Source organism: Callorhinus ursinus, unplaced genomic scaffold (assembly GCF_003265705.2).
Source record: "Callorhinus ursinus isolate GAN/ISIS: 27379988/994484 unplaced genomic scaffold, GSC_fseal_2.0 scaffold21, whole genome shotgun sequence".
NCBI classification, from domain to species: Eukaryota; Metazoa; Chordata; class Mammalia; order Carnivora; family Otariidae; genus Callorhinus; species Callorhinus ursinus.
The window spans coordinates 14,451,945-14,479,045 of record NW_027397083.1 but is presented as its reverse complement, the minus strand read 5'-3'; the positions used below and the strand labels follow the sequence as shown (position 1 = coordinate 14,479,045).

Sequence of the window (27,101 nt, the reverse complement as noted above, 5' to 3'; positions counted from 1 at the left end):
TCAGAGCTCATTAGGTTTTGTCCAGTAGAACAGGGATCTTGATTTCCTCTAAGTCAGTCTGCCTCTATGCCCCAGCACTGCCTTCCAAATCTGGTCTCCTATATAAAAAACCCCAAGCCTCAAAATCATATTCTCAATGACACTTAGAGAAAAGACATTGGCTTTGGGTCACTCTGTTAAAAGAAAAAAAGAGGAAGTTGTTTCTTTCAATGGTTTAAAAACCTTCCATTCCAAAGATCACTTGTGAGGAATCAGAGATTTCGCATGGTGCACTGGTCATGAGGAGGTTTGGCTTTGGAGGAGGGCTGTGTAGAAGGAGTAAGGTCTGTGGAAAGAGCCAGACCTGAGGTTGATTCCCTTCTCTGCTGCTTCAGAGTGGTGTAAGCTCAGACAGTGTGCACACATTAAATGTCTAGAACAATGTTTAGCATGTGGTGTCTCATGCTAAGTGTCTAGCACTTAGAGGTGACTCAAGAATAGAAATGACTATTATATTATTCTATTTTACTTTGCTGAACAAACATTTCACCCTTATTTACCTCCAATTTTCCATGTATAAAATGAGAGGGTTGGATTCTAGTTGATCTGTAAAATCCTTTCCAGGCCTCACGTTCTATAAATCCACCACTCTGTGGGCCACGAACACCTAAGCCTCATAAGATTTAATGGAAAGAATAACACGACCATAATGCAGTGCCAAAAAAAAAAAAAAAGCGATACCTGGTTTGTATTAAATGTCAGAAGTGAATTATTAATCCATGCCAGAAACAAATTTATTGACCCAGTTGTACTCTAAACCCCAATGGGGAAGCATGATTCTTAGGAACAAGGTGCTTTGTTCAGAGGATTCAACTGAATCCTCTCAACCACTTGGAAATGGGCAGGTGAAGAAGCTTGGGCCAGAGAAGTTAGAAACATGTCTCAGTCACACAGCTAAAACTGCAGGAAGCCAGTCCTGGGATTACCTGCAGGATCTGAATGCAATACCCTTTTCCATAAACTATGCTTTAAAAAAACATTCCTTCAAGTGATCAGAAAAGCCAACCTGTGAAGAGGAGAAAAGATTATGTCCTTTACTCTCAAAGCTCCATGAGTAATGTGGATTTCTCAGCTTCCCTTAAGGAAATGCTGTAGCATGTTGGTGCAAAATGAACCACACTATTCAGCCAGAGCAGTGTATAGAGGGTGAGCTGTAGTATCTTATGGAAAATAACTAGGGTGGCCATGAGAACCTAAAAAAAAAAAGGCAAACAAAACAAACAAATATATTATATATATATATATATATATATATATATATATATATATATATACACACCAAGGCATTGGGCATGGCAGACCTTTGAGATGGCAAGTTGCTGCTTCTACTGAGAACATTCCAGATTCCTGCTAAAATATTTATTCCTTTTTCATAAACCCAGAGAGGCTCTTTTTGCTCAGGAAAGGGAAAGAAGGAGGACGGGAGGGAGAGAGAGAGAGAGAGAGAGAGAGAGAAAAGGAAAAAAGGAAGTCCTAAAGATAGCACTACTTAGGAGTTTGCCAAAGTGGGTCAGGGACTAAATGCCTTGTCAGGGTTCTGACCTTCTGTCAGTCCCTGAAAGTCCTTACTGAGATCACATCCATCCTGGGTGTGCCCATTTCATATCCATTTGGGATCCGCCAACCAGAAACCGAAATAAAATACCGGATGGGCTCTGTTCTCTTGTTGTGCGCAATGCCCTCAATTATCACTTGGTCATTGTGCCTCCAGCCCGTCCCGTAGACACCGCTTCTAGGAGAAGTGACAACTGCGTACAGCCAGCAGGGGTTTGCCATTTCTCCCACTTAGTCACAGAAGGACTGTGGGCAAAATTTATCCCTTACGGTTTGCCTGTTTCCCCAGTTGTAACATGGTGATGAACTCACTAATACGGCTCACTGAAAAGTGTAGTGTGACTGGCACGGTGCAAAGAAGTGAGGGAAGTGGAAGATCTAGTTTCTGTCCTCAGAGAGCTTATGGTTTGGTGGGAGAAAAGTCCAACAGGGAAGGAACCCTACAAGATGACGTGTCGTCAAGTGCCGGAAGGTGAGGAAAGGCAGACAGCTCTGTGAGCGGCAACTGTGGGAGCTTCATGCAATGAGTGGGACTTGAGGATGAGGTGGATGAGTGTGGGAGAGAAGACGGATGGAGAGGGGGAGAGGAGAGGTCAGCCCACGGAAGTGCAGAGCTTGAGCTGAAAGTTTCAAGTGACTGGGAGGCCCCGCTGAGGAACAGTGAGGGATGACGTCAGGCAGATTCCAGGTGATCAAGTGTCAGTGGCACTGTCGGCAAGATCCAATTCTGCTCCTGAGAAGTTCCCACAACACCCTCTTCGGAGCTGCTAGACGGAGTTCAGAAGTGGGGTTCCTGCGGGAACCTGCTCCTGCACTGCTTGGGATAAAACTCGGGCAGCTCTGGCTGGGTTGGGGAGTGGCAATTGAAGAGACTCCCAAACAAGCCCTGCAGCCCCAATAGCAAATAGATTTCAGCTTACATACCATTTCCCATCAATTGCTAGAGGCTGTCTGGAGGGCTGTGCTAAGAAGCCAAACCTTGGCTCGGCTGCAGAGGGTGCCGTGATCCATTAGTGATGTCTGCCACGGGCACGGGCTGGAGGAGTCAACGCTACAGTACGGCAGCAGGCTTTTCTGGTTTTCCTTACTGGTAGCTGCCTGTAACTGGGACGTTAGCCACTCAAATCTAGTGAGCAAGTCATTCTGTAGACTCCACCTCCTTCCAGAAGCGTATAAATTCAGTCTCTTACCCAGAGGAATTTGGTGGCTTGAGCCTTCTCCTAGGATTCATTTGCACTGTTTTCCCATTCACCCCAAGTGAAGTTAGATGCTGGGAGCTGGGAATCTCCTCTGTTTGAACCAGAGCCAGGCTCCTTGGCAGGAAGCCCCTTCTCCACATCAGCTTCTCCATCTGCAAACTGAGAAGACAAAAATGATGCCTCACCCATGGGGGTGACAGAGAGAATAGCTAGCTAATGTGAGTAAAGCCTTTGAAGATGAAAGGGTTGTATGTGCACGTTAATTACAACTTTTATCAGCCCTGGAGCCTCTGCATTCTCAGCTGCCACTCAGGGCTCTTCAGGGCCTCCCAAGTGCAAAGAGCACCAGCATTCCACAGATTGGCCCCTCTGGGTCCAGCTTGCAGCATCCAAGTCAAGTAGGCTGGATTCTGAGCTCAGGCTGGTAAGCCCATCCTGGGACGCTCAAGTTTCCCACTACTCATGCCCAAGAGAAAAAGCCAGCTCTCTACCTGGGCAGGTAAGATAAGATAGAACCAAGGTATAAACAAAAGGCTCCACCAGGAGTCTACTAGAAATGGCCCCCAGGTGAGATTAGGATACTGTGCTCTAATTCCCACCCTGTCAAAGCCTAATTGTGTGACCTTGGGCTACTGGCTTTATCTGTCTAATGCTTCAATACACTGTGTGAACCACCTGGGGATAATAATCCCTCTGCCTCCCCTGGACCTCTCCACCTTTGCCTGCTGGTGTGAAAGTGTTTTGTGCTGTGAGGCAAAAGCACGTGATTTGGAACCACAAGGTCCTATTATTACCGGAGGTAACTTTTGCCTTTATCTCTGTCTCCCGTTGCTGGTTGACCTCAATCACTGAAATTGTATTCTTCGGAATGTTCACCAATCTCTTCTGAGCTCCCATCCCCTGCTGGGCAGTGCTTATCTAGGAAGACCTGCTATGTGCTCAGGCTTCCTGGTTTTGCCATGTCCCGAGGCGTGGAGATACAGTCAGGCTGGCAGGGGCCTGGGGTGCCCTGTCAAGTTGAATCACAGTGCCCTTGCTAGGGTAACTCAGTAAAAGCCCTGGAGGAAGGGGTGGGAGGGTTTTTAGAGGCTTTGCTAGGGCCGGCTGGCCTGGGTCCCTACAGTAGCACCAAAGTATGGATCCAAGGAGGAAGGAGAGGAGAAAGGGAGGGAGGACCCTAAATGAGAACTTATCATGGGCTGGTGACTCGAAGCCAAAGACGATGGCATGTCAGAATGGGAAAGGATGCTAGAAATTCTGTAGAGCACTTGTTTATTGGACAGATGAGGGAAGGGCATCTCAAAGACTGTAAGTGACTTGCCCCAGGTCACATAACTAGCTAGAATCAAAACCCTGGTCTTCTGATTCTTGGTCCCGTACCCTTTCCATTTCATGCTTTGAGATGAGAGAGGGAAGGCACTAAAGGTGACAAGGCTGGCAAGAAGACAGGGGGGACAAAGAGAGGAAGCTAAAAGGGTACCGCGTTTTGTGGCGCAATGGGAAATGGTGTAGGTGTTTACACGCTGTTGGCGCCTTTATGGTACTTGGACCTGGTTTCCTGTGCCATACCTTGTATATCCATATTTGGTGTTCATCTCGATCCTTTTTGACTTAATGAGCATTTGGAAACCAGAAAGCCCAGTGCAACCCAGCCTGGCTTTTGCCCAGCCTCTCTGAGCAGTTCTGTGAGCTGAGTCAATAATCAGTGGTTTTCAAATGATTCATTTGTTCACACAACACGTGTTTATTGAACCGTAACATGTGCCTCATGTTCTGCCATGCACTGGGGACACAGTTTCTACTCTCATGGAACTTCTAATCTAGCTGGGAAGATGGAGAGTAAACAAGTGGTTACGTCCTTAGGGAATGACAGGGGTGTATGTTGCTAGAGGAAGCAGAGGGTCTTTGAGAGCCTGTCATAGGGAGACCTCATCTGATCGGGAGCATCAAGGGAGCCCGGGGGGCTGAAGAGCAGCAACTGTATTTACAGGATGTCCCCAGCTCCTTGGGGGCCCTTGCTGTTGAACTTCTCCACCCCATCAGTGCTCGGAACCAAGAAACTGTCTGGTGGGTGGGCTCAAAGCCTATCAGCAACTCCAGCCAGGGCTGCCCCTCTTCGGGCTGCCTCACACTTGGCTCACTGAGTAAGACAGCAAGAACAGAAAGTTCTACTCCTCAAAATTCTGAAAGCAGCTGGTTTATCATATCTGCCCTGAAATAGACAGTGGTGAAAAGGAAGCCATGAGACCCTCCAAGCTGGCTGAGACTTTTATTTATTTATTTTACTGAACGAGACTCTTAGAAGTATGTGTTGGGGGAGCAAAGGAACCCAAGTTCTGGGAAACAAAAAGTGTCATTTGATGTCAGAGTTATTTTAAGCCATGGGAAAAATTCATAATTTACTTAGGAATCTTGGATTAAGCCTGGGTTTAGGGTCAGATCTCACTGATTTTATTAGAAATTTCTTGGTTTTTTTGGGGGGAACACTTTGTTGATTGGAGCTTGGGCTCCGGGTTTGATCAGTGTAGTGTGTAGGGAGCGATTTGCAGGATGACTTCCAGCAGTCATGCAGGTGTGTCTGTTGGGTCTGGGCAGCAGGAACGGGCAAGAACCCTGGGATACGGATGTCCAAACGTCTGGCTACAAGGGCCTCACTCATTTATCTGCTTTGTTGCCGGTAACTACTTGGAGATGACCTGATGATGTGTCCCCCATGTAATTGCTATCTGTCACATGTTTCTTGGTATACCCATATCAGCACATGCCACCTGTATATGTCTGGAAGTAACAGAACAATGAAAGAGAAACCCTCACAAAATGCCATCTCCCATAACAAGAAGTCTTGGAGGTAGGACAATTTTAGGAGCTCAATGATGTTATCAAAGACCCAGTTTTCTTCTGACTTTCCACTCTGCCATGCTCATCATCTTCCTACAGATTAGCCTGCTTCGTAGTCTGACATTGACTCCCAGAGCTCCAGGCATCCTATGAAAAAAACAACAGTATCCAGCAGCAGAAGGAGGAACGTTTATTTACAATTTTCTTCTAGAAAATTAGAGGAATGACTTTTCCAGAAGTCCTTAATTAACTTCCCTTTACTTTTCATTGGAAGAACGGGGTCACAATCCATGAAATGCTCACACAGAGCCAGTCATTCTAGGAGAACTCTGACCACAGTGCTTGATTTAGACCAGTCATGATTCACCCACTGGAGCTGGGACTTGGGACCTCACACCCCCTGAAGCACAAGTTCAGGATTTTGAACAAAATCAAGATTCGGTTAGGAGAAGTTTGTTGCATTAATAACAATGTCTGTTACAATGAGTAAGGCCCCAGAGGGTGTCCACCCACCTGGTAGAGTTGTGGTTTGAGACTCTATATAGAGTAAAGAAAAAAAGCAAAGCTAAGTTCTTGTGTTCCTAAGCCACACCCTCAGCCTTTTCGTGAGAAGACACACCTAATGGATGGAGTTCACATGGGGGACACACTGCATTTTGAGACTTAGATGACTGTGATTTACACTCAATCATAATAGCTGTAACTTTATCCTTTTCTCTCTCCCCCAAAAAGCATATGGGGGAATAACCTTAAAACTGTTATAATTTATAAGAAATAATCAATTGTTTGCATACTTGAGCACTTTATTATTAGAAACTCATTACCGCAACCCATCTCGGCACTGCTGGAGCTACACCATGCATGAGGACCACTAATCTCTAGTGATCCATTTTAAAAGAATGACTATGACCTTGAATGAGTATCTCTTCCGGTAAATTATGAGATGATCACCCTCAAGGGAGACTGCTAGCTTCCCTTGTCTATAACTACACTCCTAGAGTGTTTTAATGTGTTTCGTGAAGTGTTTTCAGCTCCATTATATAACCCAGCCCTCAAATTAACTTCATGGTTAGCATTATTATCCTCCTGTATAGGAGACAAGTTTAATGACTTTCTTAAGGTCAGATAGCTAATTAATGCAGATTTGGGATTTGAACCCTAGTTTTCTACTCCCGGAGCTGATGTCTATGTCACCACATGGTGTTGGCTTCCAATGGACCTGACTTCCTTTCAAGGAGTCTAAAATTGACTCTTGAATTTTATGTTAATAATTGCTCTTTCGTAAGCAGGAAAATGCCTTCCTAATAGTTTCTTTGAGTCTGAAGTTCAAGGGTCTAACAACTTAACATTTTAATAAGCCCAAAGATGAACAGGAGGGTTTTCTGGGACAGTACTCTGCCTCCATGCAGCTAGCTCATGAATCTAATGGTATGGGAAGGAAACTTTGGGATTTTGTTTGATTGTTTGTTTTCCATTCTTTTTTTTTTTTTCACCCAATATCATTAAAGGATTCATGATGACTACATCCAGGGAAGAGAAGCCCAAGGGATGTTTAATGTGGACCTCAAGGATATGGTCCTTTCTTACACGGGAAGGGGACTGCTTGTTTTTGGTATCTAATGATGAAAGAGCTACAGTAAATGGATTCTATTAAACCAAATGATTTATGGCTTATTCTGAGGGTGAATGTCCTGACCATGAGGCTTGCTGAGCATGAGACTCGCTGGCTAGTTCCCAATCCACCTTCAGTTCTCAGCTGAAATGTCATTTCCTTGGAGAGATATCCCTTGGGGATAGCAAAGGTCTTGGAGAAGAAAGGCTTCCCTTTGGACAAATCACTCAGCACCCTGTACTTATGTTACAACATTTATTGTGTCATGTTGTTAACTTGTTTAATGTCTGTCTTCTCCTCTGGGCCATAATGTCCACTGGGACAGTGACCCTGCCTACCGTGCTCAGTGCCCTGGTCCACGTGCCCAGCACATGGGGGCTGAATGAAACCTTGTTGAATGAATGAAGTTGGCTGGAATTCTCTTTTCTGAAGGCCTGTATCTCCTTCAGTGTTGGGGTGGTTTTGTGGGATTGTGGTTTACCATCATGAATTCAAGCTGTAATCTCTAAATTTGACTTAAAAAAACAACACTCTGTCTGTCTGTCTGTCTGTATCTATCATCTGTATACCTACCTATCTGTGTATCTGTCTGTCTACTTACCTACCTGTGTATCTATCTATCCATTTATGTATCTGTCACTTATCTATTTGTGTGTGTCTCTATCATCTACTGAAAAATCTTTCTATTGAAATAGGAGACAAGCGCTTAAAAGCAAAGGAGGGTCAGCAAGCATGCCACATTTCTCATTCTCTCCTTCCTCTTCATTCATGGTGCACACACCCCCAAATTCCCACTTCCCCTCCTTGGCTGGCATCATCCAGTCTCGCCCATGATTTCCTGCAAGGGCACCAAAGGGAAGCTGAATATGTGGGATGTCTGGCCACTCAAGGTGGATGTGAAAGATGAGGGGGAAGCGTTTTCCATTTAAGCATAGGAAAAATAAGTCAGGGCTTGGGGGAAGCAAGGCTTCGGTCCTCTCAACTCTTCTCCCTGTGGCTCCCTCTGGGACATATCTGGGGAGGCTCTCTCTCCTTTCAAACAAGTGTCACCAGATGAGCCCCAGCCTTCTTCCTAAAGGATTGTTTCTCAGTCATCAGGAAGTGTACCCTATTATCTGTTTGAGCTTCCTGTCCTTTATATTGTTTCGGAGGCAGAAGTCAACAACCACGTTTACATTCTGCATTGTTTGCATTGTTAAAAACTGGAAAATTAATTTGGTTTCTTCTCCAAATGAGCTTCCCATTCCTTCTGGAAGACATTCAGAAAGAGACTTCACTTCAAACAGGCCGACAGGAAACAGTGTCTCTTAAAGCCAGGTTTCTGACCTGCTTCTAAAGGCTGGCTTTGAGGATGTCCACTCCAATTCCCAGGGTTCAGGGCCCGGGGCCAGCGCAGGCTGTCAGGGATGACCGGGGGAAGTTGAGTCTGGTGTCCTGCCGCTTAGAAAGCAGTGTGGGTGCTAGAGGTTGGCCTCGGTTGGAGTCCTGCTGCTTATCAATTATGTGGCCTTAAGCAATTTACATAATGTCTCTAAGCCTCAGTCTTCTAATCTTTATGATGGGGTAACAACACCTGCTTGTCGGGCGCTGTAAGGACGAATTTGCGCGAAGCCCTTGACAGAAGGACTGGCATGGAGAGAGCGTTCCTCAGTAATCCTTGTGATCGTTGTTATGATTAGACCTGGGACCGCTCCACCCCGCAACCCTCCCTTCATTCCTGTGGCCCTGCTCCAGAAATGCTTCCTGCTGCCTTTGGAAGGTTTTCATTCCATTTCTGGGCAAAACATCAGCCAGGGGACTCACATTTACTTTGGGGAGGAGGGCACACCAGAGAGCTGACCCCCTCGTGTGCTGACTGGAATGGGCCATGGCTGAGCCAATCCAGCAGGATGGGATGTTCCGGGAACCTTGGCTAGTGCGGGAGCTGGTGAAAGCGAATGGGGAAATGTACTGCAGGTCTGGTCTTGCCTCGCAAAATGACAGTCAGCCTTCCAGGCTGCTTGTCTCAGCAGGATCAGCCTCTTCCTGCCTTCAGTCCTGGGAGCTGGTGGTAGGGCCGTTGGAGGAGGTGGTATTTTCCTCCCTCTCAGGTCGAAGCGTCTTGCAGTGCTGTTCTCCAGCCTCACAGTATGGAAGGGCTCTTAGGGGCAGTTTAATGCAGTAGCTTCCTTCTCATTCTGGAAATTTGGGAGTTTCCCAGAGCCCACTTCCTCCCCAGAAACCCAAGCTTGGAATTTCCTCGTTGTGGATGAGGGGAAAATTCAAATGCATGGAGAGAAATTTCTGAGTGCATAGAGTGTCTGGCCATCAGTCACTGGGCGGTGGCGGGGGGGGGTTGCTTCTCTCATCTCCAAAAAGACCTTTAATTGCCTTTAACTGCTTAATTCTGCCATCCTCTAAAGAAAGGAAGATCTGGACACTCCCAGCCACACCTGAGAAGTGACTAAGGCTCTTGCACCCTTTAATGGGAGCATTTGCATTTTTGTTGGATTCTCATTTTGGTTTTAATTTCATGAGAGTGTGGCTGTGGACTGTTGTTCGGGCTGAAACAGAAGATTATCAAAGCACAGATGGTTTTTCATGGTGTAAGGACATCATAAGTTAGAACCTAGGGATGTCCACGATGTCGGGGAGAGCTGGGGCCAATTGTCCAAGATTTATGCCCCTGTGGGAGAAGGAAAAAGACTGACGTGTACTAAGCACCTGTTAGGAACCAAACCCAATGCTGCTGCTTCATGTATATTTATTATGTAACTCCCACAGACTCCTCTTTGAGGTGTACACATAGCAAATATCCACTGAGTAAATGATTGACTGAATTTTCATCAGAGCCATTTTACAGGCTGAGAAACTGAGGCTCGTAAAAGTGAAGGAACTTGCCTAAGATGGCTCAGCTCTTATGTGGTGGGGCTGGAATTCAATCCAGAGCTCCCTCTCCCTTTCAACATTATACCACGAGCTTCCACTCAGCTTTATGGGGAGTTAATCCTGTTCTTCCATCCCCAGAAGTGGAGGTCTTGGAGACTCAAAGCATCTCCTTTTCCCAAGAGTCTGGATTTTTCTGGCTCCTTGAAAATGAAGGGTCTTGAAACAATTTAGAACTACTGGGAGCTCTCTTCAGGAAAGGAGGTGGTGGGGACTTCGTTCTCTTCCCTTTTGGCCGGGGCAGTGGGCCCTCCAAGACCACCAAAGATCGGGGAGCGCCTCGCCTCCCAACTTGTGCAGGTGGGGGCTGCTGAGAGTGCCTTGCTTGAGGATTGTCTCACAACTGAAGAATGGTTTGAATTGGCCCGTGACACTGAAATTCACTGTAGGGAGCACTTGGGCTGTTTGTAGTAATTTGGGAGGAGTGTCTCTATGGAAATCAGTAATTCTGCTGTGTTTCTCTTAATTGAAACCATTCTTTCCCTCCAGCTTTGATAGGGTAGGCTCTAACCTCTGTGCGCTGGAAGGCGTTTATTTGGTGTAATCTGAGAGCAGGATGCTGGTGACACTCTCTTGTGTTGTCTATTGTCTCTGCTGGCCATGTACCCTGCCTGACACATCACGGTCACACCACTGCTGCCTGGATTCCAGAATGCAGTGCCACTGTCCCACAGGCAAGAGGGAGCCACTCAAGTTCCTGGGAGAGTTCAGGGGAGCAAGTTAGAAAGAAGCGTAGACTTCTCCTAGAGACGGGACTAGGTCGGCTGGGAACTTAGGGGGTCACCAGATCCAAACTCTTCCTTGTCTGATAAAGAAACTGAGGCCCAGGGAGATAAAGTGACTTCTCCCAGGACTGACAGCCTATCAGGAAGAAGCCTAGCTCTAGACTCCAGGTCACTGGACTCTTGGCCCTAATGCTTCTCCCACTAAAACCAAAGGGACATTTATGGGACGCCGCACTATATATCAGACAGTGGGGATATAAAGATGAATTGGGTGTCATTCCAACGGACTCCACTTTGATATTATGGCTTAGCCTCACTTGAGCAGTCTCCTTCCTAGGATGATGCTTTACAAATAGACTATCTGTCGGACAGCACACAGTTATGTAGAGGAAGAGCCACGTCTCTGGATAATTAGGCTCCTGGCTCCTGCTTAGCTGGAAGTCCCCAGCAGTTGTCACCAAGGATACAGTGGGCGGCTGACCAGTTAATCAAGAATGAAGTCAGAGTAAGAGGCACTTTATATTTGAGCTACACTAAATACACTTTAATCTTTGTGATGATTGGATAATATTGACCAAGTACCGGGCACTCGGCTAGGTGTCAGTTCCGTTGCAAAGTGTTTGGTGATTTCCTCATTTAATCCTTAAAAGCACCTCATGAGATAGGCATTACCTTCACTTTACTAGCAAAGAAACTGAGGTTTAAAGATTAAGAAAACGTGGGGAACCTGGGTGGCTCAGTTGGTTGAGCGTCTGCCTTTGGCTGAGGTCATGATCCCAGGGTGCTGGGATCAAGACCGACATTGGCATCGGGCTCCCGGCTCAGAGGGAAGCCTGCGTTCCCTCTCCTTCTGCCCTTCCCCCCACCCTGCTCGTGTTCTCGGTTGGCTCTCTCTGTCTCTCTGTCTCTCTCAAATAAATAAATAAAATCTTTAAAAAAATAAAAATAATAAAGGTTAAGAAAACATGGTGAGCCTAACATTCCACGAGCGCCCACGCTGGGGCTTGGAGCCAGGTCTTTCTAAGATGAAAGACTGTGAGCACACCCACTCTGCCATCCTCCAGCACCACGGGGTAAGTCGCACCAGTGCTAGGTACCAGTAACTATAAAATAAGGGAGGCCGGAGAAGCTGAGTGGCCGGGAGGTCCTCGTAAGCATCAGAGGGCTTGAGAGCAGACCCATCACAGTTGCACTCTGATGGCTGTTCCGTCACTGAGTTTGCTTTCCCTCCTTGAAGCTGAGGCCAAGCGTCGGAAGGGACAGGTGCACCCCACTTCCGCCAGTTCTGTCCCCAGCTTAGGACCCCAATGGAACTCTCATCTCAGAAACCAGATCATTCAGTTGACACAGACTGTGCCTTCCAAGCTTCTCTTGTCTACCTTACTAAGTCCAAATCCTAGGGACATCTCTTATGGACCCTAGAAGGCAAAGATGAATTCCAAATCCGATTTTATCTGTGTGTGTGTTGTGGGGGGGGCGGGGGGAGTAGTATTTCCTTTGGCTGGGTATCTGATCATACCCAAATCCCCATAAAAAATGAGTAAAATACATCCATAAGTTTATAGAAATGCCAGACCAGACTGCCTAAGCAGCCCCCGTCACGCTCTATTTAAGAACCCCCTTTTATTTTTTATGAGGCACTATTAGTACCCAAAATTACCTTATTTATATATTAATCATTTACCTGTATACTGTCTGTCTCCCCACATTAGAAGGTAAGCTCTTTGGATGGCATGGACCTTGTATGTCTCCCTAGCTCCCAGGGGTCATATCTGGTACATAACACTTGTACCTTCTAGAAGGTGTTTTGAATTCACACCTTGCGCCATGCCCTGGGGATACTAATGGTGATTTGGGAGTCCGCGATCTCATAGGAAGAGGCTCAGTTGTCCTCACCCTGATGTTTCTAGAGCACTTCTTAAATATCCGTCATGAAAGGAGCTTCAGCCTTCATCAGGTATGATCTCTTGCCATGTCTGATGGCCATTTATTTTAAAGAAAATCAAGTCTTATTTCCTTTGGTAACTTCACAGAAGGGTCATTTGTTACTTCCTCCACTTTCAAGGCTCCTGGATCTGTGCATGGGCCCTGTTTCTTAAAAGCAGGAAGTTGTCTTTGGCCCACCACAGCTGAACATGAAATGGTGAAGATTTTGGTCCAAACCCGGTGGCTTGAGTGAGATTTAAAAGCTTGTCAGAAATAAGTTCTCTGGAGCCTGGCCTTCAAGACTGGCATTTGTTGTTACAGATGAGATTTCACAGATTGAAAGCCCAGGAAGTGGTGTGAATTACAAGTTATTAGCTCATGGGGCAATTGCAACTCTATCGATCCTGGAAATCTGTTTGGCCCAAATTTTTAAAAAATATCCCCACAATCCCGCCTCTCCCCCCCCCCCCATAGGGCTTCTGCTTTGAAACATTTGCGTTACTCTCAAAAGCATCTGAAGAATAAACTGGAGTAGGGTTCTTGGACTGGGAAGGAGAGCCTGCCTCCTGTGTGTGCACGTGCATGCACACAAACATGCACACACCTTCTCATTTTAGCATCTTGAGACAGAGACAGAGAGAATGAGAGAAGAGAGAGAGGGTTGTTAAAATGGTTAGGTTAAAGCCCATCAAACTAAGGGGTATGTGAACTGTCATGGGAAGAGCAGAGCTAGTGACCTACTACTGCAGCCAGGCGGAAATCGAGTCCGTTCATCAAGCCTGTCCTCTGCCTGTGGTCCTGGCATGGTCAGCTCTGTCTGGCGCACAGGCTTCCTAAGTCCCGGGGCAGGACTGATTTTTCTGTGAAATTTTTCCCAGCTCACTGGGTCCATGAGTTACCCCCTTTGGAGGAGCCAGTAGTAAGAGCCCCCGTCCACCAGCTCTATCTGCATGGGGCTAGCACATATTAGCCCAGTGGCGAGCAAACTCTCTGGCAAGAGGTGTTATCTGGAAATTGGTCTGGAACCTCCTCAAGTTAATCAGTGCGGTGGCTAAGAGACAAGGGGCCAGGCTGCCGGGTCCGCCGCCCGTACAAACGTGGACGGGTTTCTTAACCCCTTTAAAACTCGGTTTTCTTATCTGGAGTATGGTTCGATGCTAATAATAGCATGCATCTCATACCTTTATTGTGGGGATTCAATGAGACAATCAGTGTGAAGCCCCTGCACAGATCCCAGCCCCGCAGTAGGTGCTAACTTAGCGTTAATGTTACTGGGGAGGCCAGCCAGAGGCTCAGCAGGAGGATTTGTAGGCACTTGAGTGTCCCAACCACACCCTACAGCACGCATGCGTTTCAGGCTCCCCCCAATGGGACCGTCTTTGTGTCCCAAGAAGAGTGACTCATGTCAGAGACCGGGTGTCATCCCCGGGCTTGACTCCTGCCCTTGCCACTTCCACGGTGGGATGTTGGGTCACTTGTGCTCCAAATCTCACTTATTTCGTCAGCAAAATGGAGACGATAACTTGACCTCTCGAAGGGGCTCTGGGGATCACGTGTAAAATCTCTTACGGCTTCTGGACTAAGGTCTGACTCAGACTCGCAGCTCTATAAACTCCAGAACCTTTCCTTTATCACTTGTGAAGATGCTCAAAGAGGTAGGCCAGAGGAAATAAAATCAAAGTTGGAGAGGCACTGGGCCGTGTGCTAAGGTTGGGTTCCGAGGGACTGGTGGCAGTCTTGTTCCCCTCCGCCTGGATGGCTCTATCTTGAAGCACAACAGCCTCACCTTCGTGTCTGACTCTATAAATCTTGTCGGGCACACTGTTGACCAATCCCATCCTTGGAGAACAGGACTGGAAATTCATACTGTGCTGTCTCCTCTCTATAGGGGGCTTGGGACAGCCTTCATGGAACTTCACATCGCGAGGTAAATTTATTCTTGAGACTGAGAGGGGGAGGAAAACAAAAATAGTCATACTAAGCCTGTATCACTTATAAAGCAGTTTTCCACAATTGTGTTTCACTTGGACTGCAGCCTTTGAGCTGTGAGCCTGGGCTAATTACTTAATGCCCCGACTCTCTGTTTCCATAGCTAATCACGAGGAGTGACTAACCCTCTTAGGGCTCCAAATGCTTTGGAGCCCCTGGCACATTGCAGGCCTTGCTGAGTGGTTATCATCGCTGCGACTGGCCTCTACTGCCGTAGTTTCCGGAGCATTCCAGAGTGAGCCTCCTAGAGCTTTGTGGAGGGCGTCGGGGCCATTGATGGGGTGGCGTGGGGGCTGGGCAAGAATGAGCAACTGGTGGATCGAGGGTCTGGGGTCTGACCCTCTGCCTTCACTCCCGCTCCCCTACCCCCCGGAACAGCTCTGCTTTTACCCATCTTAAATACTGAGGCTCTGCCTAAGGCATCCATCGTGGTGGGGCGGGGGGGCAGTCTGAAAATGATCGCTCTTCTCTGAGCGTGCACCTTTCGCCTTTGCTTGTTGACAATCCAAGATGGAAAGGTCAGTACTGCAGAGAATGGGGGGAAACCAGAAGAGCTTGACAATCTGAGTTGAGGTCTGGGTGTTATTCAAGTTCTGTAGAACTTTGAGTCTCTGGATCTCTTGTTCGTTAGTTTCTTCATCTGTAAAATGGATCCTGCTGGGCCTCACAGAGCTGCTTTGGGATGTGGAATTGGAGAAGGAAGCCACCCACATGGCAAGATCACTGAGGCTGGCTTACACTTCCATCTGCTTCTTCCCCAGGGCTTGGACCCCAAATGTGTCTTAAACTAATACTGGATTTTTGAGAAGCTATCTGAGATTTTAATAACGTCCCTGGTGTGCATATCACTCCTCCCCCTTTTATCCCACAAGTGCCAAGTGTCCCCTAAGTCCTTATTTCATCCTGGGAGGTAGGAAGGCAAGATGTGAACCTGGGAGCTAGCATGAGTTACTCAAGGTCATGCAGCTTATAATTAACAGGACCTAGGCTAGAACCCATTCCTCCTCCCAGGTGGGGGCCCCGGGCTCAGCAGGGTGTCAGCGGCCCACTAACCCCCCGAAATGCAGCTCCCAACTGTGCGTGACAACCTCGGTCCACCTTGGAGTTCATGAAGCGCTTCCCTCGAACTCAATAAAGCCAGTTCCTCAAAGTACAGGCAGCAGTCCTGAGCAAAAGCTGAACAAGAAATGAGGTGATGTAGCCGGAATTGTAACTACACCAGGAAGAGCAAATCTAGTTACCAGAGCGGGACCCCTTTTTTTCCCTCCTTGCAACAGGAAAAACCCCATGTGGGCCCCGATGATGCTTTCTCATTTCATTTTACCACATCCTGGCTTTGTGTGAGTCAATCTGCTAAAACTGATATGATCAGAAAAAGAAGAAAACAAAGGTTTCAAGGCCAGACCTGAGTGTTTCCTGATCGTCATGGCAACACGCAGGTGTACACACTGTGGTTTCTCTCCCTCTCTCTTCCTGGAGACTGGCTCACCAAAGACCACTTGACCTTACAGAGTTGTGTACTGAGATGACAGTGCTGGGACACACACTCTCCTTTGCTGGAAAGATTCTGTTGGATCCAGGATCAGGGGTGGGAACGTCGACAGGCTTTCTCCACCCTGTCCCCTCCCCTTGTTCCCGTCACCTTACAAGGAGACAGGGGTGGGGTCTTCTTCGGACTGTGAAAACAACCCAAGAGCTCCACTGGGTCAGTCCTGTGGGGGCCTTGATGGAAGGCCAGGATAGTGACTGAGAAATCCCTTTGGACTCTCCTCTGAGAGAGCGGATGGAATGGGCCCCTGTTGGTTTGGTGTTGGCGGCCATGACAGGCTCTATGGTTATGGACAAGAGGCTGAAAGGTCAGGGGGTACAGCCAGGCGCTAAGAAGTTGGGGTGCATTTCCTTTCTAAGTGCCAAGAGATGAATAGCTTAGTTGAAAGCAACCCAGGACAGAGTCTGGAGGAAATACTCTGGGTATGATAGTGTATGACTATTTTCTCTGCTCATTAAACCCTCACCCACCTCCGGGGGCAATTCCGGGAGAGACTGAGTCACCCAGGACTCATGGTCTGCACTGGGCAGCCAAAGGCAATTCGGCCACTGAGTGTGATTTTGGCCTCATTCAGAAGTGGATGCTGAACAATAGATCCTTTCACCAGGCGCCCATCACATGGATGTCAGGGGATGGGGGCGAGTGACGTGGGGGCAGCAGGAAGACTGCCAGCCTTCTGGCCTAGCGGGCTTGGGTGGCAGCAGGGGCTCTAAGAGCGAGGAAGACTACCAGATGGGAACTTGGGGGCTTTGAAAACATCAATCAAAGAAATGAAGAATAGAATGGTTTCTTCAGGGCCCGTTAAGACAGTGGATTGTGGCTTTATTGGGAACAGCTTGCTTAGGCCTCTTATAAAAGCAGTTCAGGAGTAAGAGCACTGGACGAGGAGTCAGGAATCTAGCAGTTATGGACCCCTGAGGCCCTGCTTTTCTCACAATGGGCTGGGGGACCATGCTCAGTCATTCTGGATTTTGTTTTCTCTTTGTCTCAAGAGAATTTGGTTAGAAACTGTCTGTTGGCCCCACCTGGCTTTAAACATAGATGATCCAATTAGCCATCATGCTCGGGAAAAGGAAAAAAATGGCCTTTTCTTTCCCTGCTTCTAATCAGAATCAGTTCAGTTAGGTTTGTGAGTTATGTAATCTTTTTTTAGACATGAGCTCAGCAAATCAGAAGACAGAAACAGAATCCTGGCTACTTCAAGATAAACACTATGAAAACGAAAAAATGTGGGGAACCCACCAGTGCTTCCAGCTGCCACTGCCTGAGAAGCTTGCCTGCCACCTCCAAGGGGGTTGGATGAAGTTAGCCTGGAGGGCCATGCTCCAGCTTGATTGGCCTGGCATTTTAGCTTGGTCTGTTGAGATTTCCGGGCTGGGCAAAAAACATCTCAAAATGTCACAAGGACAGCCTGCGGTCTGGTGTCCCAGCCCTGGGCCAAGGCTGAGTCCCAAGATCCTCTCTTCATTTGTCCTGCTTGATGGGCCAGAGGCTATAAAGGGCAAGGGAAGCCTGAGGCTGTAGCTTGGGTTGGGTCTCAGCTCCCAAGGGAATCATGTGACCAGCACAGGTAGAATCAGAAAGAGGTAGGCAGCTCACTGTTGGGGCAAGCCAGTGAACACGGGCACCTCCGAATCTTCTCCCCAGGGAGAGGGTGGACGTTCCATGGGGGGCTGGGGTGGGGAGCAAAGGCCCTGACCTCTTGAGTTTTATGGCCCAGAACAAGGGACCTCTGATCTTAAAATAATATTCAGGAAGCTCAAATTCCTCTTTCCAGAGCTCTCTTGTAGAGCTCACTGCTCTGCCCTTGAGAAACCCCATGGAGGATAAGTGACTTCCCAAAGTTCTAGCATCTTCCCCACACACACTGTGATCAGCTAGACTGCCCAGTCTGAAACCCAGCCCCTGCTTACGAGTTCCAGTCTCTCCTGTCTTCTCCGTGAATCACTTACCTCCTGCCTAAAAGGGGAATAATGAAGGTGCCGGCCACATGGTGGCATGGTGGCAAGAATGAAATGAATTCTGAGGTGCAGATATTGAAAAGCTCGCATGGCCCCGCGTCATCACTGGGTGAGTCCCGGCAGTTGTCTCCATGGCCGTGGGAACTGTACCAGGCCCTGGGTCCCAGGAGCTGGCCCTATTCCCAACTTCAAGAAAAAGCAACTTCCCCCAGACACATAGCTGACTCTGGGACCAAATCAGTAGGAAAAAAAAAATATCCTATTCTGCCTGATCTCTCTTGGGGAGATGACAAATACGGACCAGGCACATCTGGGTGACCCGTGATGGAGAAGCAATGAATTCATTTGGGACCATCTGGAGAAGTCTGGTTTGGAGAACCAAGAGGCTCTGGGCACAGGATGACTATACGTCATCTGCCGGCCTCCACCTGGCACGCAGCATGGCTATCATCCTCTCTCAGGAGACCTGAGCTGAGAAATGGTCCTATGACAGGATGACAGCCAGAATTCAGACCGACAAAGCCACTTCCAACACTGAAAGTGGCTCTCTGAGACATTCACTTCCAATGAAAACAGCAAAGGTTCTCAGAAGCAGTTGCTTCCGGTGAAGGACATTTTAAGCGTCCGACAGGGAATTCTCAACAAGGCCCAGCTGGTGATTCTTTAGCTGTCATGTGGGGAACGGACCTGAGAGGTGTTCTCTTTGCACCTCACAGGTCTGCTTGTCCTGAGTTTTGGGGGGCGGGCTAGAGTAGCCACTCATTCATTCGTTCATTTAGTCATTCATTTGTTCAACCTGTGCCTACTCTGGACAGTACTGTGCTGGGGACACAGCGGGGAGGGAGACATGCAGTCCCTGTTGTCAGAAGGCCACAGAAGTTCCGAAATTCCAGAATCCTGGAATCTCTCATTACTGAAGAGACCCTGGTGATAATAATTCCTTGTAAGTCTTTACCTGTTCATGTCACAGACTTCTTTGAGAAACCACTGAAACCTGGGAGGCTGTCCCAACCAAACCGCTCCACACACATACACGTGCACACACAGATACATATACACACATAGGCTTATGGACCCTCCCTGAAGACCAGCTGGTGGATTCGGGGTGGAAAACCTCTTGTCACTCAGCTCCATCGCTAGTCAGCTGTGTGACCACCCCACCCCCACTCACCTCTCCAGAGAGTTTGCAGACACGTGGATAATGGCGAGTTGGGGAAAAATTACACAGTGCTCTATTCTCAGCAGATGGTGTGATTTTCTGCCCCTTGGGGGGAGTGACCGGGGCAAACCATTCCTCTCCGGCCTTGCAATCTCGCTTGGCAAGGTTCTGAAATGTGCTGGGCGGATCTTACTAGAGAGACCTACTTTCCTTGATCTGTGGCTTAGTGGAAAATATAGGTAAGATTAACAGTGTTATATGGGTCAGCTAGGATTTATCCAAGTAAGAATGAATTTACCCCAGAACACTGCATAGTTAATTGGCAGCCCGGCGCAGAGGTTAGATCCCCGCCTCTCCCACCTGGATGATGGGGGCAAGTTATTGAACCTATTTGTGCCTGTGTTCCCTTGTCTCTAAAATGGGTTTGGGAATGGTGCCTCCTTCATAGCACTTTTTGTAGGAATTAAATTAGCTGATGGATATAAGCCGCCTAATAGCTACGCAACGCTATGGACTCTAATTAAGTGCCAAACACCTATCAAACTCTGACCGGTTGGTATCGTCATCCCATGGAGAAGACTGAGTGTCAGAGAGGGGAAGGAACTAACTAGCTATGTAAACTGGAACGAGTGGGCAAGTGAGTGGCTGTGTCAGGATTCGAACCCAGCTGTGGAAGTGTTCTCAATACGCTGAGCTATCAACCTGCATGTGAGTCTGGTGCCAGGGAGTATGGTTAGACAAGAAGGGCACTCTCGGAGAGCACCTTTTTCTAGACTTCCTGACGGGTTCACTGGCAGACCTCTTCCCCTGTGGGTGACGAGACCCCTGGGCGCTGGACCCCATGATCCCGCTGTCCCTCCTATAATCACGAGCACTCCAAAGGCTCGGGTGGCATTTCTCCCCCCCAGAGAGACTCCTCCCTGAGTGTGAAAGTGGCCTTGAACAGTTAATGTTGCCTGTTGGGTCTCTCAGAGGGAGGGACTTGGGACAGTTTCCTTGTTACACGACGCAGGGGATTTATTGGAGACCAGAGGGCTCAATGGAAAACATTCTTGACTTACTTTCAGTTGGAAACACTTGTTTGAGAGATGCAACTGGCCATTCAGTATTAGCCTCTTGAGTCACCACAGATCCCGAATCACAGAAGCCTCTCTTTCTCAGGAGAGAGGCACACACATGTGGGAAGTCCTGCTTCTCTGGAAGGAGTTCATGGTGTGGCAAATGCCACGGCCAGCGATGCTGGTGCCCTGTCCAGTCATCTGTGGTCCTCAGCTACTCACGCCTCGACCTTGCTCTAACTTTCCCTGAACCTTGGGAATATCCCCGAGAAGCTATGCGCTGGGGAAGTTGGGAGGTCATAAAAAGTTACTTCAGTCAGGGTTGGCCGTAGTAGCCCAGTGGGTAAGTCTGATGGACGCATGGCATTAGACTGGCTGGATTTGAATCCTGGCTTCATCATTACTAGCTCTGTGAACCTGGGCGTGTTTCTTCCCTTCTCTGTACCTCGGCTTCTGTATCTGGAAAGTGGGGATAATAACATCACCTACCTCATAGGGTTGTTTTAAGGATAAAATGAGTACTTGTGAAGTGTTTAGAGGGATGTCTGGCATATATATATGTATGCACGGTCTGTATCTGCTACTATTATTGCTGCTGGTATTACTAGTATCCTTTGGAGTCATAACTGGGGTTTGCATCAGTGTGAAGGAAGCCTGTTGGAAAGTCTTCATAAAGTATTAAAGGCTACACAGCCCTGAAGGCTTGGTCCCTTTTAAGGCAAGAGGGAGCCAGAGGGGAGGAACTAAGAAGGCTCACGGGGATGGCTGACCGGAAACGAAGTTCCGGGAAGCATCTTTGCAACGCCCGGGTGGCTAAAGTCCATCCGGGTTAGGAGCTGGACCTTGTTCGCTGGAGGAAGATAGACGGCAGCCGTGGAGCTTCGCCTCTGCGTAGAGCCGCTCACCCCCTCGGCAGCCCCTGGCCGCTACCTGCTACGTGGCAGGCCCCAGGCCAGCGTCCCGCGGCGCGGAGGCCGAAGGTTGAGTTCACCCGGTCCTGGCGCTCGGGGCTGACGGCAGGCGCGCCCACTGCGGACGGGCACACTCACACGGGCGGGCACACTCACACGGCGCGTGCGCCTTTGGTCTCTGAAGCCCCGCGGCCTGCTGCTGTGGAACTCAAGGCATTTTATTCAAAAGTCTCAGTTCCTTTTGCATTTGCATGTCCTGGGGGCCAGGTGGTAAACGAGAATGAATTTTCATACGACAGAAACTGCCGTTCAGCTCCAAACCACCGTCTAGGCCTCAGACTTCATTTATTTATTTTATTTGACAGAGAGAGACACAGCAAGAGCAGGAACACAAGCAGGGGGAGTGGGAGAGGGAGAAGCAGGCTTCCCGCCGAGCAGGGAGCCCGATGCGGGACTCGATCCCAGGAGCCTGGGATCATGACCTGAGCCGAAGGCAGACGCTTAACGACTGAGCCACCCAGGCGCCCTCAGACTTTATTTTTAAACCCGGGAGGGACAGCGGCCCCCTGGCCACGCACTGACAGGCCGTCGGTCCCTCTCCTGGCCTCTGCTGCCGCCTCCCCCGAGCAGCCTCCCCTCCGAGAAGCGGACTGCGAGGCTGTGTTTTCCTTTTGTAGGCCTGGGAAGGAAAGCCGCGGGAAGGGCTGTCCCCGCCGCCTGACAGCTTTCCCTGCGTGAAGACCGGCTGACAGAGGCCAAAGCTGAAAATGTCAGTGACAACAAACAATATTTCCAAAGGGCCTTGTGCATTTCCCTCCCCGCTGTCCTCCTGCCTCATCAGGCAAGCCTCGTGTGAGTGGCTGAAGAAGGACACCCGAAGGCCCCCAAAGGAATGAATCACACGTGCTCTCCAGGCCTCGCAGTTCTGATGCGTTCAAAAATCACCTACGTGCTAATGATACAAAAAGAGAGAAGCAACCGATGTGGGCTTCTGTCTTCTCGAAGCTCCATTTCTTGCTGCTGGCTTAGTATTTTCAGAGTCAAGGAAGATCATACAGAAGTTTCACGGTTCTCTCATCATCTTATTTTGCAAATCGTTAGACACTGTTTCCTGGTGGTTAGAACCTGCTTCCTGCTGGGAAGGGAGAAAGCAGTTTTTGTCCATTGAGCTCAGCAATACCGACCCTGTCTTCGTCCTTATGTGGCTGTTGTCTAGGAGCACCTGTCCCCTTTAGAGGTGACGCTCGCACTAATGACATGGAAGGATCCTAGGTACACAGCAAAGTGGTTTGGAGGGTGAGTTTTGGTGCTACTTGGACCCGAGATGGGGTTCCAGCTCTGCCACTGGCTGACTTGAGGAAGTTGCTTAATTTTTCTGAGCTTCAGTTTCTTTACCTATAAATAATACGTGTACACTTGCATACAACTCACTTGGCGTTCGTGGAAGATGATGTAACACAGAACCCCAGAGGTGCTGGGGACCCAGGGAAACTGCAGTAACAGGCCTTCCCTCCCCTGGCTCTCAGCTCAGAGCTGAAGATCAAAGCAACTGAGAGTCAAGAAGTCAACCACAGGCTCTATATAGAAGTGATCACTTCCTGGAGCAACTCATTTCTCTGAGCCTCAGTTTTCTCACTGATACATAAGCAGAATCTTCTGACTCCCCCTGGACCCACCCAAGGGAGGGATGGAATCTGAGTTAAAGCCAGTTCTGTCTGAATCCAGAGCTGGCTTCTAACTAACAACATGGCGCCTGGCCTGGCATGCAGGCCACCCTGTGGTAGGCCCAGAGGAAATGCCGGTGAGCTTTTTCCTTGGCCAAGGACTGCACTTGAGGCTCTAGGACATGCTCAGGAGGAATCGCACTCCACCAGGACGGTTTCAATGACGTCACCTTTCCGTGTTGGCGTTTGCTGGAATGCGAACTGGGGATGATAATACAGTCCCAGAAAAATAAGTTTTCTATTAAAGGTTTAGAAGCCTTGTGAAATGGTTTCACGGGATCGGGTAGATAATTCTTCAGCTTCTTATTGAGATTTTGGATTAATGTCTGCAAAATTCACGGGAGCCCTTGGATTAAATCATCCTTTAACCAGTTGATAGCCATTCGGCTTCATTTTGAATGCCATTAACTCTTGGGAGCCAACAACTGGTCTTGGCTCTATCCGTCAATATGTTGAAGGTGTACTTTGTAAGAAATTTTAAGGAGCCATTTATTCAGTAAATATTGGTTGAGCATCTACTCTCTGTCACACTCTTGTGAGAATTAGAGAAACACAATACACAGGTAAAAGGTCCTTGCTTTTCTTGGAGCTTCTATCACAGGAAGGGTGGATGGATAATAATTAAATGCACAAATAAATAAACAAGTTGCTGTGGAGACACCAAAGTAGGGTGAGCGAGGGAGACACGTGGGTTGGATAACAGTGCTCAGGAAAGGCCTCTAAGAGGGGGTGACGTGCAGCCAAAACACAAAATACAATGATCTGAGGACAGAACATTCCAGACAGAGGGCACGGCAGATATGTGTTCTAAGGTGGCCAAGAACTCAGAATGGCCAAAGGAACTGAAGGCAAGTTTTATGCCTGGAGCAGAGTGAGCTGCTAAAGTTTCGAGAGGGAGACAGAAGCCAGCTCCTCCTGTAGGTCTTGTCAGCCCGGAAGAGGACATTTATTCCGGGTGCAGCCAGAAGCCATTAGAGGTTACAAGTAACACCACATGGTTGTGGGAAAATGCTCATGGTATAAGCTTAAGTGGGAAAAAAGACGCCCAAATCTAAAACTGTATATTTAGTACTGCGTTAATATGTAAGTACATAAGTGTACACACACACACACATGCGCAGATTCAGAAAATTGAAAGAAGATACAAAATGTTTAAAGCGTTGGCAGTAGCGGTAACCTAGCTTTTCCTTCATTATTTCCCTGAATTTTGTCGGTTTTCTACAAGTTGTATTACTTTAATAGCCAGAAATAGGTCATATGCTTTTTAAAAACTCATTTGTAAGGGCGCCTGGGTGGCTCAGTCGATTAAGCGTCTGCCTTTGGCTCAGGTCATGATCCTGGGGTCCTGGGATCCAGCCCCACATCGGGCTCCCTGCTCAATGGGAAGCCTGCTTCTCCCTCTCCCTCTGGCTGCAGCTCCCCCTGCTTGTGCTCTCTCTCTCACTCTCTCTGTCAAATAAATAAATAAAATCTTAAAAAAAAAAAAGCTTGTTTGTAGAGCAATCGACGGAGACAATGCCAGAGTGATGCTCCTTTACTGTGTCTTAGCTCCGAGTTGAGATTAATGTGTCGTGCTTTGGAATGCTGGACTGCATGTTGAAGGCTCTGGCCAGTGGAGAAGTTTTGTTTTGTTTTGTTTTTAATGAATCTACCCTCAAACAGACTTCTTACCCTTCCCAAATAAGTTATGCAAAAGCATGTACCATTTCTGTTTCATCCTACAGATTTGAATATAACCTGCCGATACGGAGGTGTGTTCCACGTGGAGAAAAATGGTCGCTACAGCATCTCCAGGACAGAGGCCGCTGACCTCTGCAAGGCTTTCAACAGCACCCTGCCCACCATGGCCCAGATGGAGAAAGCCCTGAGCATGGGGTTTGAGACCTGCAGGTAAGAGGAGGAAAGTCGGGGGCGGGGCCTAGGGGGCGGGGCTTAGAGCTCGGAGGCTCCTCCCTGACAGCTGATGGATGGTTGCCTGAAGGGTCGGCCCCACCTATTAATTTGGCCAAGTCAACCTGGAACCTGTACGACAAGTGGAATTTAAAGCAGGCTCGAGACACCTTTGTGAATCATAGTGGGGTTGCCCAGAGGAGGCCATTAAGGGTCAACGGTCGGAACCCTCTTGCCTGAAGTGCTTCCACAGCGCTCTCCCAGCTTTGAAGCAGCATGCAATATCATTGTCGGAACCACAAGAAAACGTAAACCAAATAACAGTGTTTAAAATAAATATGTGCCTGGTGGAGTCTTGGCTCTGCAGACTTGGCTCAAAGCAGCATTTTCAGACAACTCCCTCTCTCTATCTCTCTGTCTCCCATGTGTTGGTTTCTCTTCTGTGTTGCTCTGGTTTGAGCCTGGAAATAAAAGGACATGAAAATTATTAAGATGTATTATTACAATGAGGGGAAGTGGTCCAAGGGACCCAGGAGACCTCCTGAGAGACTTTGTGCAGGACATCACGGTGTTCCCTGGGCCCTTGCTCACGCCATTCTGCTCAGGGCGCTCACAGCAGGCAGCAGCCGCATGTGTTTAAATCTCTGATGAGCCTGTGGTGAGTGGTGCTCATGAAGAGCTAGCAGTGATGACACCCACGGTGGGGTGGTTTGGTTTGGTTTGTTTTCACTAGAAGAGCTCCAGGTAATCTGAGCAACTGCTCTGAAGTTTCCAGCCAGCCGCAGCTTCCCCCCCTGTTTTTGCAACGTGAGATAACATGGTTCCCCTACCTCTTAAACACACACACACACACATGCAAACACAGGCTGCTTTTTTAAAAGTCAAGCAGCAGGAGCCTTTATCCAAACCATGAAATGTAAGTTCAATACGCCCATCCCGGCCCTTGGTCGCAGAGGCACGCACCCTACATTAGGAATGGCAGCGGAGACTCTTCGGCTGAAAAGGAAAAGAAAAATCTTTACTCCGGCACTGCACCGAGAAGGTAGCCACCAGCCCCATGTGGCAGTTTACACTGAATTACAACAAAAGAAAATTCCACTTTGGTTCTTCATGGCACTGTTGACATTCCAGTGCTCAGCGAGCTCCAAATGGCGAGCACCTGCAGGATTTGAGGACGTAGATTCCAGATAGAACATTTTCATTATTGCAGAACGTTCTACTCAGCAGTACTGCTCTGAAAGAAAGGCCAGATGTGCACAGACGTCTTTGTGTGTTCAGAGCTAGGTCTGGGAGAACCCAAGAGGAGCAGAGGGAGAAGGCTGCGCCGAAGGCGGGCCCATGAGCAGATCCATGTATCCCGTTCCCAAGGCTCATTATTTAAATACGGCCCTGACTCGGCCAGTAGCCTAAGAAAGTAGACTTACTAGACTGAATCTGGATTGTGAAATACAGACAAGACCAACTTAGGAAACACAGAAATGTTCCCATCTGCTGAAAGCGAGGGGAGTTCTTTCGACTCCCACTGGCTAACCTTCGCCGCGCTTAGAGGTGGGGCGCACCCTGCTGCCCACTCGCCCACGTCCCCTTGGTCCTCAGACTGCACCTGGGGTTGATCATATTCCTCCACTTTATGTATGAAGCAACTGAGGCTTGCAGAAGTGTCACACTCACCCAGGGCCACATCGCTTGCCTGAGGAGGAGTCTAGAGGCCAGTCCTGCTCCGTCTGAGCCCAGAGCAAGAATTTCATGACCCTCCAGAAGGACTGAGAATGAGAGGGAGACAGAAACATGGTGCTTAGATTTGCTGAGCATTTCTTTCCAGCCTGTGAATAGCAACCTGCTGGGGCAGTATATACACAGATAAATTTTAATATCCCAACTCATGTATGGTGGGACACATACAAGGGGCAGTCGGCTTGTTGTAGCAACAGCTCAGGCGTAACTTACAAAGGGAATGTAGATTCTAGAATGTCAGTGTGACACAGATCTCCCGAATGTGATGGAGGCGGAGTGGGAGTAGGCTCACCAAGGAGTGTTGTCAT

The 27,101-nt window shown here is 48.4% G+C and overlaps 1 protein-coding gene across 13 annotated transcripts in view; it reads left to right on the top strand.

Moving 5' to 3' along the window:
• The window catches only part of CD44 (CD44 molecule (IN blood group)), an 86,634-nt gene that overhangs the window by 9,625 nt on the left and 49,908 nt on the right, over positions 1-27,101 (top strand). For all 13 annotated transcript variants that reach the window (XM_073904771.1, XM_025878199.2, XM_073904768.1 and 10 more), the window contains exon 2: positions 24,894-25,059. In XM_073904771.1, coding sequence (XP_073760872.1) covers positions 24,894-25,059 — 166 coding nt within the window. The remainder of the gene's footprint in view (positions 1-24,893; positions 25,060-27,101) is intronic.